The 22057-nt window shown below is 33.9% G+C and overlaps 1 protein-coding gene across 1 annotated transcript in view; it reads right to left on the minus strand.

The window, feature by feature from the left end:
- Nucleotides 1–3046: 3046 nt before the first annotated feature.
- LOC112492870 (serine carboxypeptidase-like 17) overlaps nucleotides 3047–22057 on the minus strand; it is a 60321-nt gene continuing 41310 nt past the window's right edge. The window contains exons 15-16 of the mRNA XM_060811203.1: nucleotides 3550–3831; nucleotides 3047–3201 (exon numbers count right to left, since the gene is read on the minus strand). Coding sequence (XP_060667186.1) covers nucleotides 3047–3201; nucleotides 3550–3831 — 437 coding nt within the window. The remainder of the gene's footprint in view (nucleotides 3202–3549; nucleotides 3832–22057) is intronic.

Below are 22057 nucleotides of genomic sequence, written 5' to 3' on the forward strand. Positions count from 1 at the left end.
AAACGTTCTTTGTATAAAATTCAAAAATTCTACTATAAAATATCTAAGAAATTAAGAATACAGAGTAGAAATGAAAAGATTCTCAATAGATGATTGCTCCTCCAAGCAAACAAAAAGTCTAGGGAAACTCCAAACATTAGAACTTCTCTTTTTCAAAATGCCTTTCCCTCTCTACAATGTGATGTCTCAAATTAATTATTGTTAGATGACAAGTAGCTTTGATATGAATCTAGGTCGACATGCTTCTAAACCCGTATTATATTAATCCGGATCTTAATTATATTCAGATTCTAATGGAAATCTTAACCACTAATCAACTTGTGATTAAAAACCTTGGTATATGATGAAGATGCCACAATAGATGATGGATGTCCTATTGATAAATCAAATTAAAACACTTGATTTCTATTAAGTGTTTTAAGTGTTGAAAGAGAATAAAAAGAATTCTTTCTCACAAATATTTTTCTGTATGAATAATGTACTTAATTTTATTGAGAAAATAAACATTTAAATAGGTTTGAAAGACAACATAAAGCCCTAAAACACCATAGAGAAAACTTGCCATAGGTTTAGAAAATTAGGTGTGATCGAATTCTTCTTTTTTCCTAATCTAATTTGGATTAATTAATTCTTTTATTTTGAATTAGGAATTAATTAAGTTACAATTGAAATAACAAAATATCAAATTTCCTAAGTTAATTTGTCCCCCAAATAAACAACTAAAAACCAAAATAGAAGATAGTTTCGTAAAACAAAAAGTCAAATTCAATTTAGGAAACTAGTTGACTAGTTTGTCAAACAAGCTGTCTTTGACCAATCACCAGCTAGTTTAGGCTCCAAATCAGCTCAAATATGACATTTAGGATGCCAAATAGGACTAATATTGATTCCCATATGTTGCTTCTTAATTGGAATAAGTCAAACTTACTTGACAAACAAGAAGGGTCAAAGTTAGTAGCAAAATGAGCATTTTCGGCCAACATGAAGCTTCATGCGTAAATGTGCCATTTGAATGCTTTTTCTTCTATCTTGGCATAATTTAATGGTCCCTTAGAATGATCAAACATGTTCATAGACCAAAAAATTCATTTCTTGCTTCCCGAAGTCTATAGAAACACCAAAACAGCTTACCGGGTCCATTTCAGCCTCCATAACTCGGATGTACAAGATGGGATTTGGATCTTCGGGTGTTGTCATACCTTTTTGAGTTTGAATCACTCCTTGGATGAAGTTAACCAGATTTTCCTTTAATTTCTTAGCTTGTGCCCTCGTGATTGGCCCCATCTTCATTTGTACAGAATCAGCACCTCAATGGGTAGTAGGTTGTACGGGTACGGGTGGATTCTCATCATTCCCCTCCTCTTGAAAAGGATTTGCCCTGAAATCAAAGTCATCACCTGTAGAAAATGGAGATAAATCAGCTCTATTAAATGTATCACTCACATTATACTCACCTGTCAAGTCAAGTTTATAAGCATTTTCATTGACCCTCTCCAGATTTGAAAAGGTCCATCCTCTTGAGGCATCAGGTTTGACTTTCATTGCTCCAGAAACCTATTCTTTCTTAGGTGCAACCAAATCTAATCTCCTGGGTCCAATATTATCATAAAAAAATCCTAGAAATACAAGCTCTTTTTGGCAAAAATCACACTTTTTAAAATTAACAAACAATCCTTCCTTCCTAAGAATTTTAAAATTTGCCTAAGATGTCCTACATGTTCATCAAGGTTTTGGCTATATACTAAAATATCATTAAAATATACAACAAATTTTCTAATGAATGGATGCATGACATGATTCATTAACCTCATACAATCCATATTTAGTCTTAAATGCAGTTTTTCGTTCGTCACCCTCTTTCATCCTAATTTGATAATACCCACTTTTAAGATCAATTTTAGAAAACATATATGCACCATATAATTCATCGAACATATCAACTAATCTAGAAAACGGATGCCTATATTTAATGGTTATATTATTTATGGCTCTACAATCTACACACATATGCCATGATCCATCTTTCTTGGGTACTAATAAAACAGGGAAAACACATGGACTCATACTATACGAATATAACCCTGGTCTAAAAAGTCACTTACATGCCTTTGTAGCTCCTTTGTCTCTTCGAGATTACTCTTATATGCAAGCCTATAGGAAATGTAGCTCCCGGAACAAAATCAATTTGATGTTCAATCCGTCCGATAGGTTGTAATCCATTAGGAATTTCCTCCAGAAAGACATTATTAAATTCCTACAAAAGAGAAGAAATAAAACTTGGTAATTCAAGCTCTTCAAGGTTAGCTTGATCATTTAGATAAACATCTTTATAAATCATGACCAGCAATGGTTTATCATTCACAAACGCCTTTTTAATCTCATTTAAACTAAGATAAAAATTCTTCTTCTTATTTTCTTTTCTCTCTCTTTCTTTGTAACTCACGGCCACCTCACTCTCTCTCATGCTCTTGGCTTTTCCACTCATTTTCAACTCAATTTCAGTTTCAGAAGACTTACCTTGGACATTAAGTTCTGTCTTGCCTTCATGCACATTTGTAGAAGCCGTGGGTGCCATACTTGCTTTCTCCTTGAGCCGTTTGGCCTTCCTCCTTTGTTGCGTTTGAAGTTGGTCTCTAAATACTTCCTTGGAGTTAATGGCTCTAACTTAATCTTCTTTCCCCTAAATTTAAAAACAATAGCATTCTCTCTTCCATAGTGTATTGTGTCTTTATCAAATTTTCATGCCCTCCCCAATAAAATATGGTCAGCATGCATGAGAGCAACATCACATAATACAACATCTACATATTTATCAATATTGAATTTTATCTTGGCTTGTTTGTTCACTTTCATCTCACCACTATCATTAAACCATTGTAATCTATATGATTTGGGATGATTAATGGTTGATAACCCTAATTTCTCAACTATCACATTACTAATTACATTAGCACAACTTCTACTATCGATTATTATACTACAAATTTTACCTTGGATTTTAAATCGAGAATGGAAGATGTTTTCTCTTTGGATTTGAAACTCATCTTTATATGGTTAGAACCCTCCTTGGAACCAAGTTTAATTTGGCTTTTAAAGCTTTACGAGTCTTGGTTTCTTCATGTTCTTGAACATCAATTTCTTCCTCATCAAGTTCTGCTTCTCCTTCACTCTCTTCACTTTCAGATTCTAACTCCCCATTGCCTTTCAGCATCATAATTCCTCTATTTGGACATTGGTTGGCAATGTGTCCTCATCCTTGGAACTTAAAACAAACAATATCTCTAGTTCTAGAAGGTTTAGGATAAGATTTACCTTCAAACCGTAGTGCTTGTGCAAATTAAGCCTTAACCTCCCTTCTTGGCTACTTGGTGCTAGCATCTCATTGCTCATTAGTCCACCATTAGAGTGCATAATATCCAAATTCCAAAGCAACCAATTTAATATTCCCAAGGTCATCATCCTTATGTCTAACTAGCCTCCCATAGTTTTTCCTTTCTTGGAATGCAAAAATATCATCAAACTCCTCCTCTAGATTGTCTCCAAAATTACATTCCTCAAATCCTACCCTAGGACGTCCACGGACTCCTCGACCTCGTCCTCCGCCTCCATTAAAATCCACCCTAGGATTCGACCCACCTTGTGAATTCTCAAATCTATCCATTCTTTGATCCAAGTGATCAAAACGAGCATTCATCCTTTGGAGTTGCTCCAAGATCAACATCATGTCAGTAGGTTCACCTCCCTTTCCCATTGCTCGATAATCACCCTCGAACACAACGAATTCCTCTTCATTAATCCTTAATAAGCCATCCCCTCTTCTTATTCTTGAATCTGCAATGTTAGTATAAATAATGTAAAAAGCCTAACTAAAATCACTCCCTCATGTGTTTTAATCAAATAAGGTCTCGAAACTTGTGTTTGTACAGTAGTTTTGGTTTTTAACCCTTTTTTAAGCTCACGCTCTCTTGCATTTTTCCACTTAAAGAATTATCTCAAATTTCTAATTGAAACACACTCAAAACAGTAGCTAGATCACAAGTATGCCTTAATTAAACTTATCAACAAACAGCAACTAAAACAAACAAATACCGAGTGAATTAACAAAACCTAGTCTCAGCCTAACTAACCGAAAACAAGGTTAATCAACAAATAATTTTCGAAACTAATAAAGAGCAGACTAGAATATTAAGAAATAAAAAATTTAAGGATAAAATTTAGAAAAGATATTCAAACAACGCACAAGAACAATTTTGAACAAAATATGGAATAGTTGTTGGTTGTAGTACTTCTAATTCAAATTTATTACCAATTTTAATCCAAACAATTTTAGCACTCAAAATTCAAAATTTCAACAGCCAATATTGAATGAAATAGTAGCAACTCCAATAATTCTCAAACAAACAATATTCAAACCTTTCAAACTTCAAAATCGACCGTTTATGCAGTAATTGTTTTTTTAAATACTCGCAGAATATAAACACAACTTCAGTAGCAAGAATCAACACCAAGAATTACAATTCCAACATGATACAAACCTAGGTCGACTTGTTCCTAAACTCGTATTGTATTAGCCCAGATCTTAATTATGTTCAAATTCTAATGGAAACCTTAACCTCTAATCAACTTGTGATTAGAAACCTTGGTATATAATGAAGATGCCATAATAGGTGATGGATGTCCTATTGATAAGTCAAACAAAAACACTTGATTTCTATTAAGTGTTTTAGGTGTTGAAAGAGAACAAAGAGAATTTTTTCTCACAAATATTGTTCTGTATGAATAATGTACTTAATTTTGTTGAGAAAATAAACCTTTAAATAGGCTTGAAAGACAAAAAAAAACCCCAAAACACCATAAAGAAAACCGGCCATAGGTTTAGGAAACTAGGTGTGGCTGAATTCCCCTCCTTTCCTAATATAATTTGGATTAATTAATTCCTTTATTTTGAATTAGAAATTAATTAACTTACAATTAAAATAATAAAATATCAACTTTCCTAAGTTAATTTTTCCATAGAATAAACAAATAAAAACCAAAATAAAAGATAGTTTCCTAAAACAAAAAGTCAAACTCAATTTAAGAAACTAGTTGACTAGTTTGTCAAACAAGCTGTCTTTGACCAATCACCAACTATTTTATACTCTAAATCAGCTCCAATACGACATGTAGGATGTCAAATAGGATTAATATTGATTCCTATACATTTCACCTTGATTAGAATAAGTCAAACTTGCTTGAACAAGAAGAAAGGTCAAAGCTAGCACTAAAATGAGCGTTTTCAGCCAACATGAAGCTTCACGCGCAAATGTGCTATTTGAATGCTTTTGATTCTATCTTGGCATGATTTCATGGTCCCTTGGAATGCTCAGTCTAATTCATAGACCAACAAATTCATCCCTTGCTGCCTTGTTGAGTCCGTTTCGGCCTTCGTAACTTGGATGCACATGAGGAGCTTTGGATCTTTGGGTATTGTCATGCCCTTTTGATTTTGAATCATGCCTTAGATGAAGTTAACCAAATTTTCCTTTAATCACTTAGCTTATGTCCTCATGATTGTTGAAGTGTGGCAATTTTGCCACTTGATGGTGCATGTCACCGGCTAGCATGCACACCTTGGTATCAAATCATTTCCTTTTATGAGTTTATATTTTTTTTTGTATGTTTTAATTTATGCAAGGTATATTTTGATAATGTTTTGTGCCTAAGTTATGTATGCAAAAGTATAGGCAAAATTATGCACAAAAGAGTAGGAATGTTATGCTTGAAATGCCTATGGTGCTGGATTCATAATTTCCAGCAACATAGTTCTACTATTTATCTTATATCTCAGGTTGCAAATGGAGTTTTGGGCTGAAATTTTGAGGGATGTCTACAGACATATATAGAAGACTATGGTTCACATTTCAGGTCAAAATGACATGGGCAAGTCCATTTTCTATTCCAAACAGATTGCTATATCTGATGGGCCCAGTATGCAGAGTATGGGCCAGTTTTGGAGCTGTTTGGCCCATGATCCGGTTCCAGAACTTTCCTAGCTCTTGGAACAATATTTATTGATGACCAAGAATGCTTCAAACCAAGTTTCATAAGCAGATACAAAGGGGAACTAAGGAGGTGAAGCTAGTTTGGTTGTTTACCCAAACTAGTTAAACAATAGAAACTTAGTTCAAACCATGTGCCACTTTTTACTATATTTGGAATAGACATGTTGCAGCTGGTTTTTGACTCTTTTGTGTATGAAAAGTTAGGTGTTGACCATTTTACTTTTTAAATTTCAAATACTTTACTCATTTTGTAAGCTCACATGCTTGGCATGTGTGAACTAGTTGTAATTTCAAGCTTATATTGTAAAATGAATTAAATGGCTATACATCCAAGCCTTATTTTCAAAAAGCCAACGCGGTCCCCTTCTTCTTATCTCTTCTTCAACACCTTAGAACACTCTAGGAACCCTAAAAACCAGAAAACACCATAACCAAAACCTAAAAACACAACTCACACACAACCATTCCCAAGAGCATCACCAAAAGCTTGCTTGTTGCTAACACTTCAAGCTAGCTTGCTCTTGGTCATAACCTTCTCACCCCAACAATGATTAGTCCCATCTTCATTTGTACAGGTACGGGCAGATTCTCATCAAGCTTTGCTTCCTTAGGAAAATCAAAAGTCAATTCTTAATAGCTTCCTCTAATCCTTACTCTTTAGATCTTAATCTTCACACTTTGATCATAAAGTTGTCATGAAAATAAGTCCATACAACTGACATGCTTCATTAATAACCTAGCCTTGAGCTCGAAGAATTTGTATTTTGTTAAAATGAGCACTACAAAGGGTTCAGACATGAGTGATGAACAAGGCATGATATAGGCACTTCAAGGGTCTAGTGGGCATGCCACTTTCTCCTTTCCTTTGCCAAGCTTTGGCTTAGGCACTACAGGTACTAAATGAGCATCCCTTAGCTGTTGTATCCTCACTCGTGGAAGCTAAAAATGGTGCATATGCTTAAAGGATTGAAGTGTGCATGCTTAGCTTAATTTTAAGGGTGATATCTGATACGAACATAGGTCAACTTGCTCCTAAATCCGTATTATACTAGTCCTGATCAAAATTAAGTTTAGATTCTAATGGTCACCTTCACTCCTAATAAACTTATGATAAGAAATCTTGGTATAAGTTGAAGATGCCACAAGAGGTGATGGATGTCCTATTGATAAGTCAAACTAAAAAACTCAAACTCTATTTGGTGTTTTAGGTATTCAAAAAGAGCAAAGAGGATTCTTCTCACAAATATTTTTTTTTTTTGAATAATAATGTAGTGTGTGTTTCATTGAAAAGTAAGTTCTTAAGTAGGTTTGAGGTACAAAACAAAAACCCTAAAATAATTAGGTTTAAAACCGGCCAATAATGACTAACCATGGTGTGGTCGAATTCTCAAGACTTTGCTAAAACTAATTTTGATTAATTAATTCCTTAGTTTTAAAACAAGAATTAATTAATTTACAATCAAAATAATAAAATATCAACCTTCCTAATTTAATTTGTTTGGTAAATAATTAAATAAAAAAATAAAAGACTATTTCCTAAAATGAAAGTCAAATTTCATATTTGGAAATCAATTTCCCAACCAGCCTTTAGTACCTTCCTTTTCAATAGGATTCCCTTATGTTATAAACCCCAATTTGTAATTTTAGTCAAAAGGTGTATCCACTGGTTTGTAGAAAGCCATTCCGGTTTCTTTAAGTTTGTCTAGGATGTACTTATGTTGAGACATAACTATGCTATTATTGGATCTTGCACTTCGATTCCAACAAAGTATCTTAAAGGTCTCAAATCTTTTAGCTCAAATTCTTTTGCTAGTCTTTTTTTTTTTTTAAATAACTGTGATTTCCTCCATATCATCACCTATTATAATAATATCAAGTACATAGACAAATAGGCCCAGTGATTTTTGTGATTAGTGAATCTTTAAAGTGATCCCTTTGACTCCAAGAATACCATAAGCATGTAGAAACTTAGTAAATCTTTCAAACCATGCTTCAGGTGATTACTTAAGACCATACAAAGGTTTCTTCAATTTATACACTTTCTTATTACAAAACTATTCTTCAAACTAAGTGGGAGATCCATGTACACCTATTCCTCTCACTTTCCATGTAGGAAAGCATTGCTCACATCAAACTTATTTAATGGCAATATAGATTGATTGTTAAGGGTAATAAGATCCAAATGGAATTCATTTTTGTAACAGAAGAGTCACTGGCAGGCTACCTAATGCCCAATCACACATCACTCAGATGTGGTATGGGAGATGGTTCAAATGTAATAATGTCATTCTCAGAGCATCGAGGCCTTTTTAAAGCAGGTAACTTCAGGATTCGAAAGAACACCAAAGTTAAGTATGCTCAAAGCAATCCTAGGATAGGTGACTTCCTGGGAAGCTCTAAATAAAAAACCTCACGTGGTAACTAAAATTATGGATAATATCATCATAGAGTTATAGGTTTACCAGCAGGGGTAAGGTGTTGCAAATGGTATCAAAGCTTATACCTAGTTGGAAGTGTGTCAATGAGGATGCTGTACCCCAAAGAGGGTGGATTATGACAACTAGTGTGGGGAGGCATAGGGCATTAACAAGCTACCTGATGTCCAATCTCACATCGCCTTGGTGTAAATCAAAGGATAATTCAAATGTGACAATAGTCACTCTTATAATGTTAAGTCCTTTTTCAGAGCGGTTAACTTCAAGGTTCAAATGATTTCAAACTCTGAAGTTAAGTATGTTCAAGTGAGAGCAATCCTATGATGGATTGACCTTTTAAGAAGCTTTGAATAAAAAAAAAAATGTATACTGAGTGGGATGACTACATTGGGAATAATATCGACAAAGAGTAATTGATCCACCAGTGAAGATGCGGTGTTAAAAATGGTCCTTAATAGCTTATGTCATGATTTTTCATACTTCGAAGTTAAATGTGTTTAGGCGAAAGCAATCATAGGATGGGTGACCTCCTAGGAAGCTTTAAAAAAAAAAAAATCCCATATCAATTACAATGACTAAACTAGGGACAATATTAACAGAGAGTGAAAGATCCACCTGTAGAGGTAAGGTGTTACATTTATTGATAGTAAATATCATAAACTTCAGTATATCCCTTAACAAAAAAGCTAGCTTTGTATCTTACAATAGACCCATTGGGCTTATATTTAATGGTAAACACTATTTAGTTTTGTTTCCTCTATGTAATTCTACCACTTCCCATGTTTCATTTTTATGCAAGGCTTTCATCTCCTTAAATATTGCTTATTTCCACTTTGACTCTTTTAGAGCATCTTGTACACTATTACGGATAAACTTAGTGAATAGTTTAGTAGCCAAATCTCTTAAACTAGGATTAAGATGATAGAATGTCATAAAAATGGAAAGAGAATGTTTTAGGCAGTTTCTTACACCTTTCCTAAGAGCAATAGGAATGTTAAGATCCATATTAGAGAATTGATAAGGTATGTTTGTGTTAACTGTTTTCGAGTCTAAAGATTTGCAGGAGAGATAGTTATGGGATTCATTACATTGTACCATTTCCTTATTCAATAGACAAAAGGACTTACTGCATCTTCAGTTGTTTCTTTACTTATATCATCCTCCATGGTTCCAAAATTTATCGGTTTATTTTCTAGTTCAATTTCTCTTATGTTTGTTTGTTGTTTGATTTGAATTAGGCTACTAGACTGGCCCATTGGGAACGGTAGATTCAAAAAAAGGAACCAAGTTGAGATAAAAAGTTAGATCTTCTTTACCATTTCTCCCTTGAATATCAATTCCAGACAAAGTATGATAAATGTTCAAAAAATTTGACATTCATGGTAACATAATTTTTTTTTTTTTTGTGGGTAGGACAGTGAAAGCCTTTAAACCCCTTTTGAGTGGGAGAATAACCAAAAAAATTGCACTTAAGAGCTTTAGGATCTAATTTTGATTTTTCTTTTCCAAGAAGGTGAACAAAGGCTATACAATTAAAGAATTTAAGAGGAAGAGAGTTAAAGAGACTAACATTAAGAAAAAAAAATTTTAGAGCTTGGATTGTAGTATTTTCTTCCAACTATTAGATGACATATGGTTTATCAAATAAGCAGCGTTGTTTATGATAACATCAGTCCAACCAACTTTAAGCACATTCTTGGTAAACGTTAATGCTCTAACAACTCCAACAAATGTCTATTTCTTCTCTTTGCCACCCCATTTTGTTAGGATGTATTATTGCATGAGGATTGATGAATGATTCCATTTTCAAGAAAATAAGAACCCAATTGTTAAAAAACTCTTTATCATTATCTGAATGGAAATTTTGAATTTTTGTATAATACTGATTTTGAATCATTTTATGGAAAGATTGTAAAATTGCCAAAGCTTTAGATTTTTCTTTAAGGATATAAATCTAAGTTGTATGAGTACAATCATGAATGAAACGTATGAACAATCTAAAAACTGAATAAGAATTTATAGGAGATGGACACCAAACATCACTTTGAATGATGGAAAACATAATTTCAGATTTTTTATTGTGTAATTGAAAAGGAACATGTGACTTTAGACAACTCAACAAACCTCACATTGAAAATTAGAAGAATCTAGCCAAAAAAAACTTCAAGATACAAAAGTTCAAGGGAAACAAAGTTTAGATGACCTAGCCTACAATGTAATAGCAGAATCTCCTTCTCTTTGTTCTTAAATGTCCTGGTTGTACATGTTAGTGTAGACAAACAATCATAGCTGTAATTTTTAAGCTTATTTCATTATATCCTTATCTCATGTAATATATCTTATATACTTAGTCATCGCGTATTTATATCAAAGTCATCTATTGTCAGCTCTATTATATACATATATATAAAATTTTAATATACATCTATAAAAAAAAAAAATTTCACATTTATACAATATATATAAAAAAAAATTTCAGGTATCAAAAGGGACTCACATCATGGCCTTGACAACCATCACCTTCAACATTCCTCCACTTGGCCAAGTTTTACTACCAAACTATAACTTTCCTTTTAAACTTGAAAATCACAATTAATTGTTATGGAAGTCCCATATGCTACTTGCAGTAATTGGAAGGAACTTACAAGGCTTTGTGACAGGAGAAACTCAAAAACCCATAAAGACCATTCAAAAGGGTGAAGAAGGTAGCAGCTCACCAATATTGGTGACCAATCTAGACTACCAACTATGGTAGAGGTTGGATTTAGCCTTGCATGTCTGAATGATGTCCTCAATCTCACGAGAGGTACGTACACAAATTGCCAAAATAGGTACCACTTTTAATTATGGAAATTCTTTGGAAAAACTTTTTGGGACTTAATCTAGAGCAAGAATGATGCAGCTTAGATTGCAAATGCAATCAACTAAAAAAGAGTCACTCACAATGAGTGCTTATTTTTCAAAATTGAAGGATATTGCAGATAATCATACACCAGCTGGTTATCCAATTAAAAATGATGGTTTTATTCTACATTCATTGTGAGGATTACCAACAAAATATGTCCCCATCATAGTAAACATTTACTCATAGCAGAAGCTTCTTACAATTGAGAAAATTCAATCCTTGCTTCTTAGCCAAAAGATTCAACTTCAACAAACCATAACTAAAATTAGAGCATTAGCTATAGTTGACAAAGTCAAGCAAAAAGAAAGGCACAACCAAATAAACTTGGATGGTTTGGTCAAGAAAGGCGTGAAGGTACACATGGTCATGGTAGAGGTAGAGGTGGAGTAAGAGGTGGATGTGGTTCACACTTTATTTGTCAAATCTGCACCACTCCTAGACATTCTTCAAATCAATGTTTTGATAAAAAATTTAAACTGACATTCTGCAAATCAATGTTGGTACAGGTTTGATAAAAATTTCAACCTACTAACAATTCTAATTCTGCAATCATGAGTGGCTACTTGATAGTGGAGCCACTAATCAAGTTATTTCGTATCAATTCAATATTCATAAAAAATCTAACTATGGTGGAACAAAAAGTTAATTATTAAGAATGGTCAAGGTTCACCAATTTCTCACATTGGATTATCCTTTGTTCAATTACCACACCAAAAAAAAAATAATAATAATAATAAAATGATTTTGGAGGATATTTTGCATGTTCCACACATCAAAAAAAATATATATATTTTGAGTATTGCCAAATTAACATTTGATAATCATGTAATAGTTAAATTTAATCCTGAAAATGATTTTTTTAAGGATTAGTTATGAAGAGGGTGCTTCTACAAGGAACACTTAGAGGGGGTCTCTATCAAGTTCATTTTCTAGATACTCTATCACATTAATTTTCAAATTCTTTAAACAATTTTAGGCCTAAATTATTTTCTGCTCATTTATTTAAAAATAAAACCTAGCATTATAACCTAGGTCACCCAAATTCATCAGTTATTAAAACTCTTGTATCTTAATGTAAGGATATTCATTTTGATTTTTTTACTAATGTAAATCATTTTTACTCTTCTTGCCAAATTGGAAAAATACATTAGTTACATGCAACCCCAACTCTAACTAGATCAAGTGCACCTCTTGATCTTATCCACTCTGACATGTGGGGTTAGCACTTGTTTTTTCTAATAAAGGATATAGGTATTATATAATTTTTATCGATGATTTTTCACGTTACTAATGGGGTTATCCAATGCAACTAAAGTCAGAGATAACAAAAATAATTTTACAATTCAAATTAGTGGTTGAAAATTTGTTTCGAACAAAAAATAAAAATTTTCAATCCAATTAGGGTGGCGAATTTCATCCAACCAAAATTCTTTTGTCAAAATTTGGCATTGTTTTTCAATGTCCATGCTTACATAAACATAATCAAAATGGAAGAGTTGAATGCAAACACCATCATATCATTGAGACTACGTTATCATTTCTTGCTCACAGTCACCTACATTTATCATATTATATTGGTGGTATGTATATGTTGTTGCCACCTTCTTTATTAATAGACTTCCAACAAAATATTTTAAATAAAAAATCTGCATATCAAATACTTTTGAATAAAAAAATTGATTTTTCCAAATTAGAAGTTTTTGGCTGTGAATGCTATCCTTTTCTTAAGTTTTATAACTCTCAAAGCTTCTCTTTCCATTTTGAAATGCATATCTTTCTTGGCTATAGTAGTGAACATAAAGGGAATGTTTGTTAAAGTTCGTCCACTAAGAAAAATTACGTAACACCTAATGTTGTGTTCAATGAACATAACTTTTCTTATCAAACAATACAAACCGCATATCCAAAAGAGACCCATTCCACTTAACTGCCAATCATGACTCTTCTCCAAGGGTTTCGTGTGGCACCCACTCACATGATCCCTTTCATGAAGCATCTAAGAATATCTCAACTGATGTCTTATCAAGTGGCCGCTACTCATCCATGCTCAACCCATCTTTACACTTATCCCCTTCACATGATCCATCTCATGAAGGATCCAAGCATATTTCAACTTATATCTTATCAGGTGGCCACCACTCATCCATGCCCACTCAATCTTTACACTTACTGTATCCTCTCCTATTGAGTCCAACTTAAACACGTCATCCTTACCAACAAACTCAATCCCACCTTGATCTCATATCCAATTTTCCCACAGATTGCTCTTCTACATGATGTGTCCTCCCTTTTAAGTCATCAATTCTAATCACCTAGCAATTCCTTTACATGTCCCCTTAGCATGGCTTACTCATCCTACCACTCATCCAATGCAAACCTGATCCAAATATGGTATTATAGAGAAAAAAGCTCGTTAGTGTCAAGTTCCTTCCACCATAGAAAATGAGCCTACCTTGGCCGAACAAGCTTTGAACTTTCTCATTGGTGGCAAGCTATGCTTGAGGAGTATCATGACTTGCTTAAAAACCATACATGGTCTTTTATGCCACCCACCCCCACATGAACATTATAGACAACAAATGGGTGTATAAAATCAAGCACCATCCCGATGGGTCCATACACTAATGTAAAGTGCGCTTGATCACAAAAGGCTTCCATTAAATATTGGGTGTTGATTTTGAAGAGATTTTCAGTCTTGTTATTAAGCCATTCACCATTAGAATTATTTTATCTTTGGCTATTTCAAAAGGTTAGGAGGTAAAACAACTTGATATTAACAATGCCTTTCTCAATGGAAGGCTAAAAGAACCTATGTTGATGACTCAACCAGAAGGGTTTCAAGATGACAAGAATCTTCATTTTGTATTTTTGTTACATAAACCCTTGTATGGCTTGAAACAGGCTTTGTGAGCCTTGTATGCTCACTTGTGCCAAGCCCTACTCTCATGGGGCTTTGCCAATTCTAAATTGGACACCTCGTTATTCATGTTAAACACATCGCATGGCTTCTTATGGATTTTTATATATGTTGATGACATACTCATCAATAGGCTAAATCAACTAATGATTAACAGGTTTGTCTCCAAACTTCTCACTCTCTAAAAGACTTGGATTCATTATCTTTTTTTCTTGGCATTGAGGTTCACTAGGATCGGTTTGGCATGCATCTCTCTTAAATGGGATACATCATTGATCTCTTGCATAAGTTACAAATAGAGGATTACAAACCAAGCCCCACTCCTATGAGCTCAATAGTTCAGCTTGGTTAGTTTATTAGTGCTCCTTTTCATGATATCACCTCGTATAGCAGCGCCATTGGCAACCTTAGTACTTAACTATCATTTGATGAAAAACTTCCTTCATCGTCAATAAGTAAAGTCAATTTATGAACCAACCTAGTGAACTTTATTAGTATGCTTGAAAACGGGTTATTTTTTACTTGAATGGTATAATGCATCTTAGGCTTCAAATCCGACTATCTGCACACCTTCTTTTGTTTGGCTTCACTAATGTTGATTGGGCATCGAGTATTGATGACCGAAAGTCCACTGTTATTTACTATATTTTCCTATGCGACAATCTCATCTCATGGCCTTCAAAGAAGCAAACGGCTGTCGCTCGGTTTAGTACTAACTCCAAGAGTTGAGCCCTTGCTAATGGTGCATCCAAGTTTGCATGGATTCATCATTTTTTAAAAGAATTACATGTTGAACTTCCTGTTGTCCCCATCCTTTGCTCTAATAATATAGGCATTATATATCTTGCATCCGACCTAATTTCTCATGCTCGAATTAAACACATTGAAATAGATGTTCATTTTATCTATGATCGTGTTCTTCGAAACAAGATTGAAGTTCACTCCGTTTCCTCTTCAAACCAAATAGCTGATGCCTTAACAAATGGAGTGCTCAATCATGTTCATAAACCAACAAATTCACTCATTGCTATCTGAAGTCCATAGAAGCATCAAAACAGCTTGTCGGGTCCATTTCAGCTTTCATAACTTGGATGCACAAGATGGGCTTCGGATCTTCTGCTATTATCATGCCCTCATGAGATTGAATCACTCTTTGGATGAAGCTAACCAGATTGTCGTTGAATTTCCTAGCTTGTACCCTAGTGATTGGTCCTGTCTTTATTTGTACAAGATCAGCACCCCAGCGGATAGTAGGTTGTATAGGTAGGGGCGGATTCTCATTAAACAATGGGGGAATTGGTCAAAAGATTAAAGTTTTTCAATTTGATAGTACTTGAAAATATTTTATAATTTGGAATAATATTTCAACCTTGTTTACACACCCACAAAACTGGCAATCTATAAAAACTCTCTTTTCCTACCCAGAGTTAACTATCACTTAATTTCTAGTGGCATGCATGTACAATTGCAACTTTTTTTTTTTATTGATGGATTACTTTTAAAGTTCTGAACTTTAAATTACCTTTTACAATTGTTATTTAAAAAAATTTGATTTCCTTTTTCTTAAAGAGTTTAGTATGATTGTAATCCTTTCTTATGATCTTATAAAACTAGAAATTATATGTGAGCCCAAATGTAACCTTCCGTTAGGCACCATATCTTTTTATAGATAGTTTGAATGGGACCCATACATAAATTACTTGATTTTTTCCCTTCTACTATTTCTTCCTTAACTCCTAATTTGTACGGCTTCGCAAAATAGGTACAATAATCTATTGAACCATTTGAAAGTGTGTTTCTAGTACTAGTCGCTGTACCCGCTTCAAATCATGACAAAATTATTGTAACCTTATCAAACTCTCAACAGCTGCTACTAACTTCTTCTTTCCATTACCTTGTAGGAGTTGTTCCTAAACTGAAATACTTCATTTTATTCTCTCACATATACTCCACATGACAATACCTCACCCATGCCTTATACAAAATGTTAAGGCACACAACCAAGTCATAATCTGAGTAGACAAAATTGAAGATCAAACAAAAGCTAAGCTTGTTAATGATAGTATGAATCTTGCAACAAATCATGTAGCTAGTTATGCCAGTCAACATGACAAATATAGTGAAGAAATATGTCTTGATCAAGACTTTCATAAAAGGATGGTTTAGCTGTGTGTCTTTGTGCAATTAGTCTTTGTACATATAGTTTGTGAACCTTTTATCGCTTGTACATTCCTTGTTTATAGTAACCTTTGTATTGTATAAATGTCAACATTATGAATGAGGGAAATTGTCAAGAAAGAGCTACCCAAACTCTTGTATCCATTATGATATTAGAGCTCGAAGCCTACAACTCAAAAATGTCTACATTTGTTTTTGCTTCCATCATCATCGAGCAAATATCACTATACATGATGCGAATCCACCCGAGCTTGTACAACCGACAACTTGTTAGGGTACTGATCCAATACGGATGAAGACTGGACCAATCATTAGGGCTCAAGCTAAGAGGTTTAAGGACAACCTTGCTGTCTTTATCCAGGAAGTAATTCATTCTTAAAAGGGCTTGTCCATACCTGACGATAAAAGACCTGTTTTAAGCATCCAAGTGGTGGAGGCTGATACATCAGACATTTTACATTTGACACCCATAAATTGGACATTTTATATCGGACACCCATACATCGGACATTAGGCAGACATAAATTAGCTCGGACAAACATAAGTTAGCTTGGACATCAGGCAGACATAAGTTAGCTCGGAAATTAGACATAAGTCAGCTTAGTTGTCAAACTAGTAAACTCATTTTCTAATTTGTGTTTGACTTTTTTGGGTTTTTATTTATTTATTTGCTGGACAAATAAGTTTAGGAAAGGATGTGAAATTAGGCAATTTCCTAATTGGATTCTATGTTGGCCGAAATTTCCTAATCCTTTTAAGATTTTATTTTGTTCATTCAAAGCCCATTTAAAGGCTTATTTTCAATGAGAAATCAAGCTTGAATTTTATGTAGAAAATTATTTGTGAGATTGAATTCTCTTTGTTCTTTTGAACACCTAAAACACCATTAGTGAATTAGTGTTTTAGTTTGACTTATCAATAAGCCTTCTATCATCTATTGTGGCATCTTGATTATATACCAAGGTTTCTAATCACAGGTTGGTTAGGGGTCAAGGTGACCATTAGAACTTGAACATAATTAGACCCGGGCTAATATAATACGGGTTTAGGAGCAGGTCGTCCTATGTTCGTATTATTTGGTATCAGAGCTAAATTTTGTTCAGGTTTGATCTATTTTTATTTGCTTTAGTTGTTTTTGTGCTATTTTGTAATTTTAGCATTAGGTCAAGGTTCCATCCATCCCATACACGTTCTGCATATTAAAAAAAAAAAAATTCATTCCTAGTTTTACCATATTTTTGTTTCCTAATTTGTTAGTTGTCTTTCATTATTGTTTTTTTTTTAATTTTGGTTTTTGTTGATTTTTCTTTTTTGTTTTAGTCTTAAATATTTGCATTCATATATTCAAAAAAAAAAAAATATAAAAAAAAGAAGGGTTTGCGGCAACATATAAAAAAAAAAAAATTGCACTTTTGTTTTTGTTGAAGGCCACAGGTTTGGTAGATTTTTGGTGTGGAATTGCAATTTTTAGTGTTGATATTTGCTACTGCAGTTGTTTTATGTTCTGTGAGTGTTGAATTTGGTTTGTTGCTGGAAATTAAAAGAACAAGAAAAAGCCAAATTTAAAAAAAAAATTTGGTTTGTTGAATTTGGTGTTGCTGGAAATTTCTTTGAGCTGCTGCATTGTTGACTATTTGTTACATATTTGGAGTTGTTGGAGAATTATTTTTGCTGCTGGGTATTTGGATTTTGGGTGTTTAAATTATTTGGATTAAAATTAGATAAAGGAATTGATACAAAACTTGAATTACGAGAACAACAACCAACACTATTCTATATTTTTGTTCAATTTGATTCTTGTTTGAGTTTGAAATTCTTTTTCCTAAATTTTATTCTTGAACTCATAAACTATTACCATCTGGTCCAGTTCTTCAAAATTCCAAATTTTTCTCATTAATTTGCTTTATTTTGCCTAGAAAAGCCAAAAATTAGGTTATGTTGAATTCTTTCGATATTGCCTACTTTTTGCTACTGTTTTGTTGATAAGTTTAATTAAAACATATTTGTGATCTAATTACTGTTTTGTGGGTGTTTTAATTAGAATTTTGAGATAATTCATTGAGAGGAAAAAGGCAAGAGAGTGTGAGCATAAAAGAGGGTTAAAAGCCAAAATTAGTGTGAAAACACAAGTGTCGAGTTCTTGTATTGAGTGAAACACGTGAGGGAGTGAATTTGGTGAGAATTTATTTTATTTTTGTATTATTCATACTAACATGGCAGATTTAAGAGTGAGAATAGGAGATCCACCTTTAAGAATTAATGAATAAGAGTCTATAGGATTCCATGGCGGTTCCCGAGCTACGAGGGGTGGTGAGCAAACGGACATGAGGGCTATATTGGAGCAATTGAAGCGGATGAATGCCCGATTTGACAATATAGATCAAAGGATAGACATGATAGAAACATCACAAAGAGGGTCGAATATAAGATTGGATGCTCATGGAGGACGAGGTCGAGGTCGAGGAGGTCGAGGTGACCAAGAGAAGAGTTAGAGGAGGAAAATTTCAAATATGACTTTGAAAAAGGAATGGATGAAACACTTGCTGTACAAGAGAGGCTGCCATGGGAGGCATAGGAGAGACGATGTAGATGATGATCTTAGCAACATCAAGGTAAACATCCCACCATTCATGGGTAAAAGTGATCCAGAAGCATATTTGGAATGGGATGAGAGAATTGATTGTCATAATTATTCGGAGGCTAAGGAGGTAAAATCTGATCCTAAACCTTCCAGATTAAGAGACATTATTTGTTTTAAGTGCCAGGGATGAGGACATATTGCTAGCCAATGCCCGAATAGAAGGATTATGGTGTTAAAAGGCAATGGTGAGCTAGAGTCGGAAAGTGAAGAAAGTGAGTGTGAAACCGAGCAAGAGGAGAAGGAAGAGCTTGAAGGTGAGGCCAAAACTTTGAATGCCTCACATGCTGAACTAAGCTTGGTTTCTAGATGAGTACTGGCTACATACAAAAATGAGGATGAAATTCAAAGAGAGAACATCTTCCACACCCGATGTGAGATTCAAGGTAAGATTTGTAGCATGATTATTGATAGTGGAAGTTGTACTAATGTAATTAGTAACATTGTAATTGATAAATTAGGCTTAACCACTATTAAACATCCAGAACCATATAGATTACAATGGCTAAATGATAGTGGTGAGATGGAAGTAAATAAACAAGCCAAAGTAAAGTTCAACATTGATAAATATGTGGATGTGATTTTGTGAGATGTTGTGCCTATGTATGCGGGACATATTTTACTTGGTAGGCCTTCGCAATTTGATAGAGATGCTATTCATTATGGTAGAGAGAATAGTATTGTTTTTAGATTTAAAGGTAAAAAGGTCAAGCTGAAGGCATTAACTCCTAAAGAGGTGTACAAAGACCAAATTCAAATACAACAAAAGAGGATGGCCAAACAACTCAAGGGAAGGACTAGTATGGCCCCCACGGCAACAACACCCATCCAAGGAGTCCAAGTCGTGCAAGACCAACCAGGTAGGTGTTCTAAAACTTAACTTGAGTGGAAAAACCAAGAGAAGGCCAAAATTGGAATGGAAAAAAAAAAGAGAAACCTGAGAGTGAGAGAAAAGCCAAGAGTGAGGAAGGTAGTATGGTGGATGAGAGAGAGAAAGGAAAAGAAAGGAAAGAAAGAAAGAATAAAAAATTTTATTTGAGTTTTGGAGATGTAAATAAAGCTATCTTGAGTAAGAAACCATTGCTGGTCATGATTTATAAAGATAATTATTTTAATGATGAAGCTAACCTTGGAGAACTTGAATTGCCAAGTTCAAGCCTTTCTCTTTTACAAGATTTTGAAGATGTCTTTTTGGATGAAATTCCAAAAGGATTACAACCAATTAGAGGGATTGAACATCAAATTAACTTTGTTCCAGGGGCTACCATACCAAATAAACCTGCATATAGAAGCAATCCTGAAGAAACAAAGGAGCTACAAAAACAGGTAAGTAAGTTACTTGATAAAGGCTATATTCGTGAGAGTATGAGTCCATGTGCTGTTCCTATTTTATTAGTGCCTAAAAAAGATGGTTTTTGGAGAATGTGTGTTGATTGTAGGGCTATAAATAATATCACCATCAAATATAGACATCCAATTTCTAGATCAGATGATATGCTTGATGAATTGCATGGTGCTTGCATGTTCACTAAAATTGATCTTAGGAGTGGATACCATCAAATTAGGATAAAAGAAGGTGATGAATGGAAAATCATATTTAAAACTAAATATGGGCTGTATGAATGGTTAGTCATGCCTTTTGGTTTAACTAATGCATCGAGTACTTTTATGAGGCTTATGAATCACGTTATGCGTCCATTTATGGGCAAATTTGTGGTTGTGTACTTTGATGACATTTTAATGTATAGCCAAAACTTAGATGAACATGTAGACCATCTTAGGCAAGTTTTAAATGTTGTTAGGAAAGAAAGGTTGTTTGCTAACATGAAAAAGTGTGACTTTTACAAAGATGAGCTTTTTTTCCTAGGATTTGTAATAAGTGCTACAGGAATTAAAGTTAACTAATCTAAAGTTCAAGCAATCAAGGAGTGGCCGACACCAACATCTATCACCCAAGTGAGGAGCTTTCATGGTTTGGCAATTTTTTATTGAAGATTTGTCAAGGACTTTAGCACCATTGCAGCACCTTTGAGTGAAGTTGTAAAGAAGAATGTTGGCTTTAAATGGGGGGAAGTACAAGAATAATCTTTTAATTTGTTGAAAGAAAAATTATGTAATGCACCTTTATTAGTTTTGCCAAATTTTTTTAAGACTTTTAAAATTAAATGTGATGCTTCGGGTGTAGGTATTGGAGCTGTATGAATGAAAGAAGGAAGGCTCATAGCCGACTTTAGTGAGAAATTAAATGGAGCTGCACTAAACTATCTGACATATGACAAGGAAATGTATGCTTTGGTGAGGACTTTGGAAACGTGGCAGCATTATCTCTTGCCAAAAGAATTTGTGATTCATACGGATCATGAATCTTTGAAGTACATTAAAGGCCAAGCAAAGCTCAACCAAAGGCATGCCAAGTGGATTGAATTTATTGAAACTTTTCCAGATGTGATCCGCTACAAGAAAGGTAAGGAAAATGTGGTTGCCAATGCATTATCCCGAAGGTATGTTCTCTTTTCTACCTTAGATGCTAGATAGCTTGGTTTTGAACAATTAAAGGAACTTTATGAGCATGATAGTGACTTTGGAGAAATATTTAGAACTTATTTGAAACATGGATTTAATAAATTTTACATATTTGAGGGATATTTATTTAAGGAAAACAAACTTTGTGTGCCTAATTGTAGCATTAGGGAGTTATTAGTTTGGGAAGGTCATGAGGGTGGTTTAATGGGACATTTTGGTGTTTTTAAAACTTTATCCTTGCTGCAAAACATTTTTGTTGGCCTAACATGAAGAGAGATGTTGAGAAAATATGTGAAAGGTGCTTAAAATACCGAAAGACTAAGTCCACATTGAAGCCACACGGATTGTACCAACCTTTGCCAATTCCTTCACATCCTTGGGTAGATTTGTCTATGGATTTTATTCTTGGTTTGCCTA

Source organism: Ziziphus jujuba, chromosome 9, assembly GCF_031755915.1.
Source record: "Ziziphus jujuba cultivar Dongzao chromosome 9, ASM3175591v1".
Taxonomy (NCBI): domain Eukaryota; kingdom Viridiplantae; phylum Streptophyta; class Magnoliopsida; order Rosales; family Rhamnaceae; genus Ziziphus; species Ziziphus jujuba.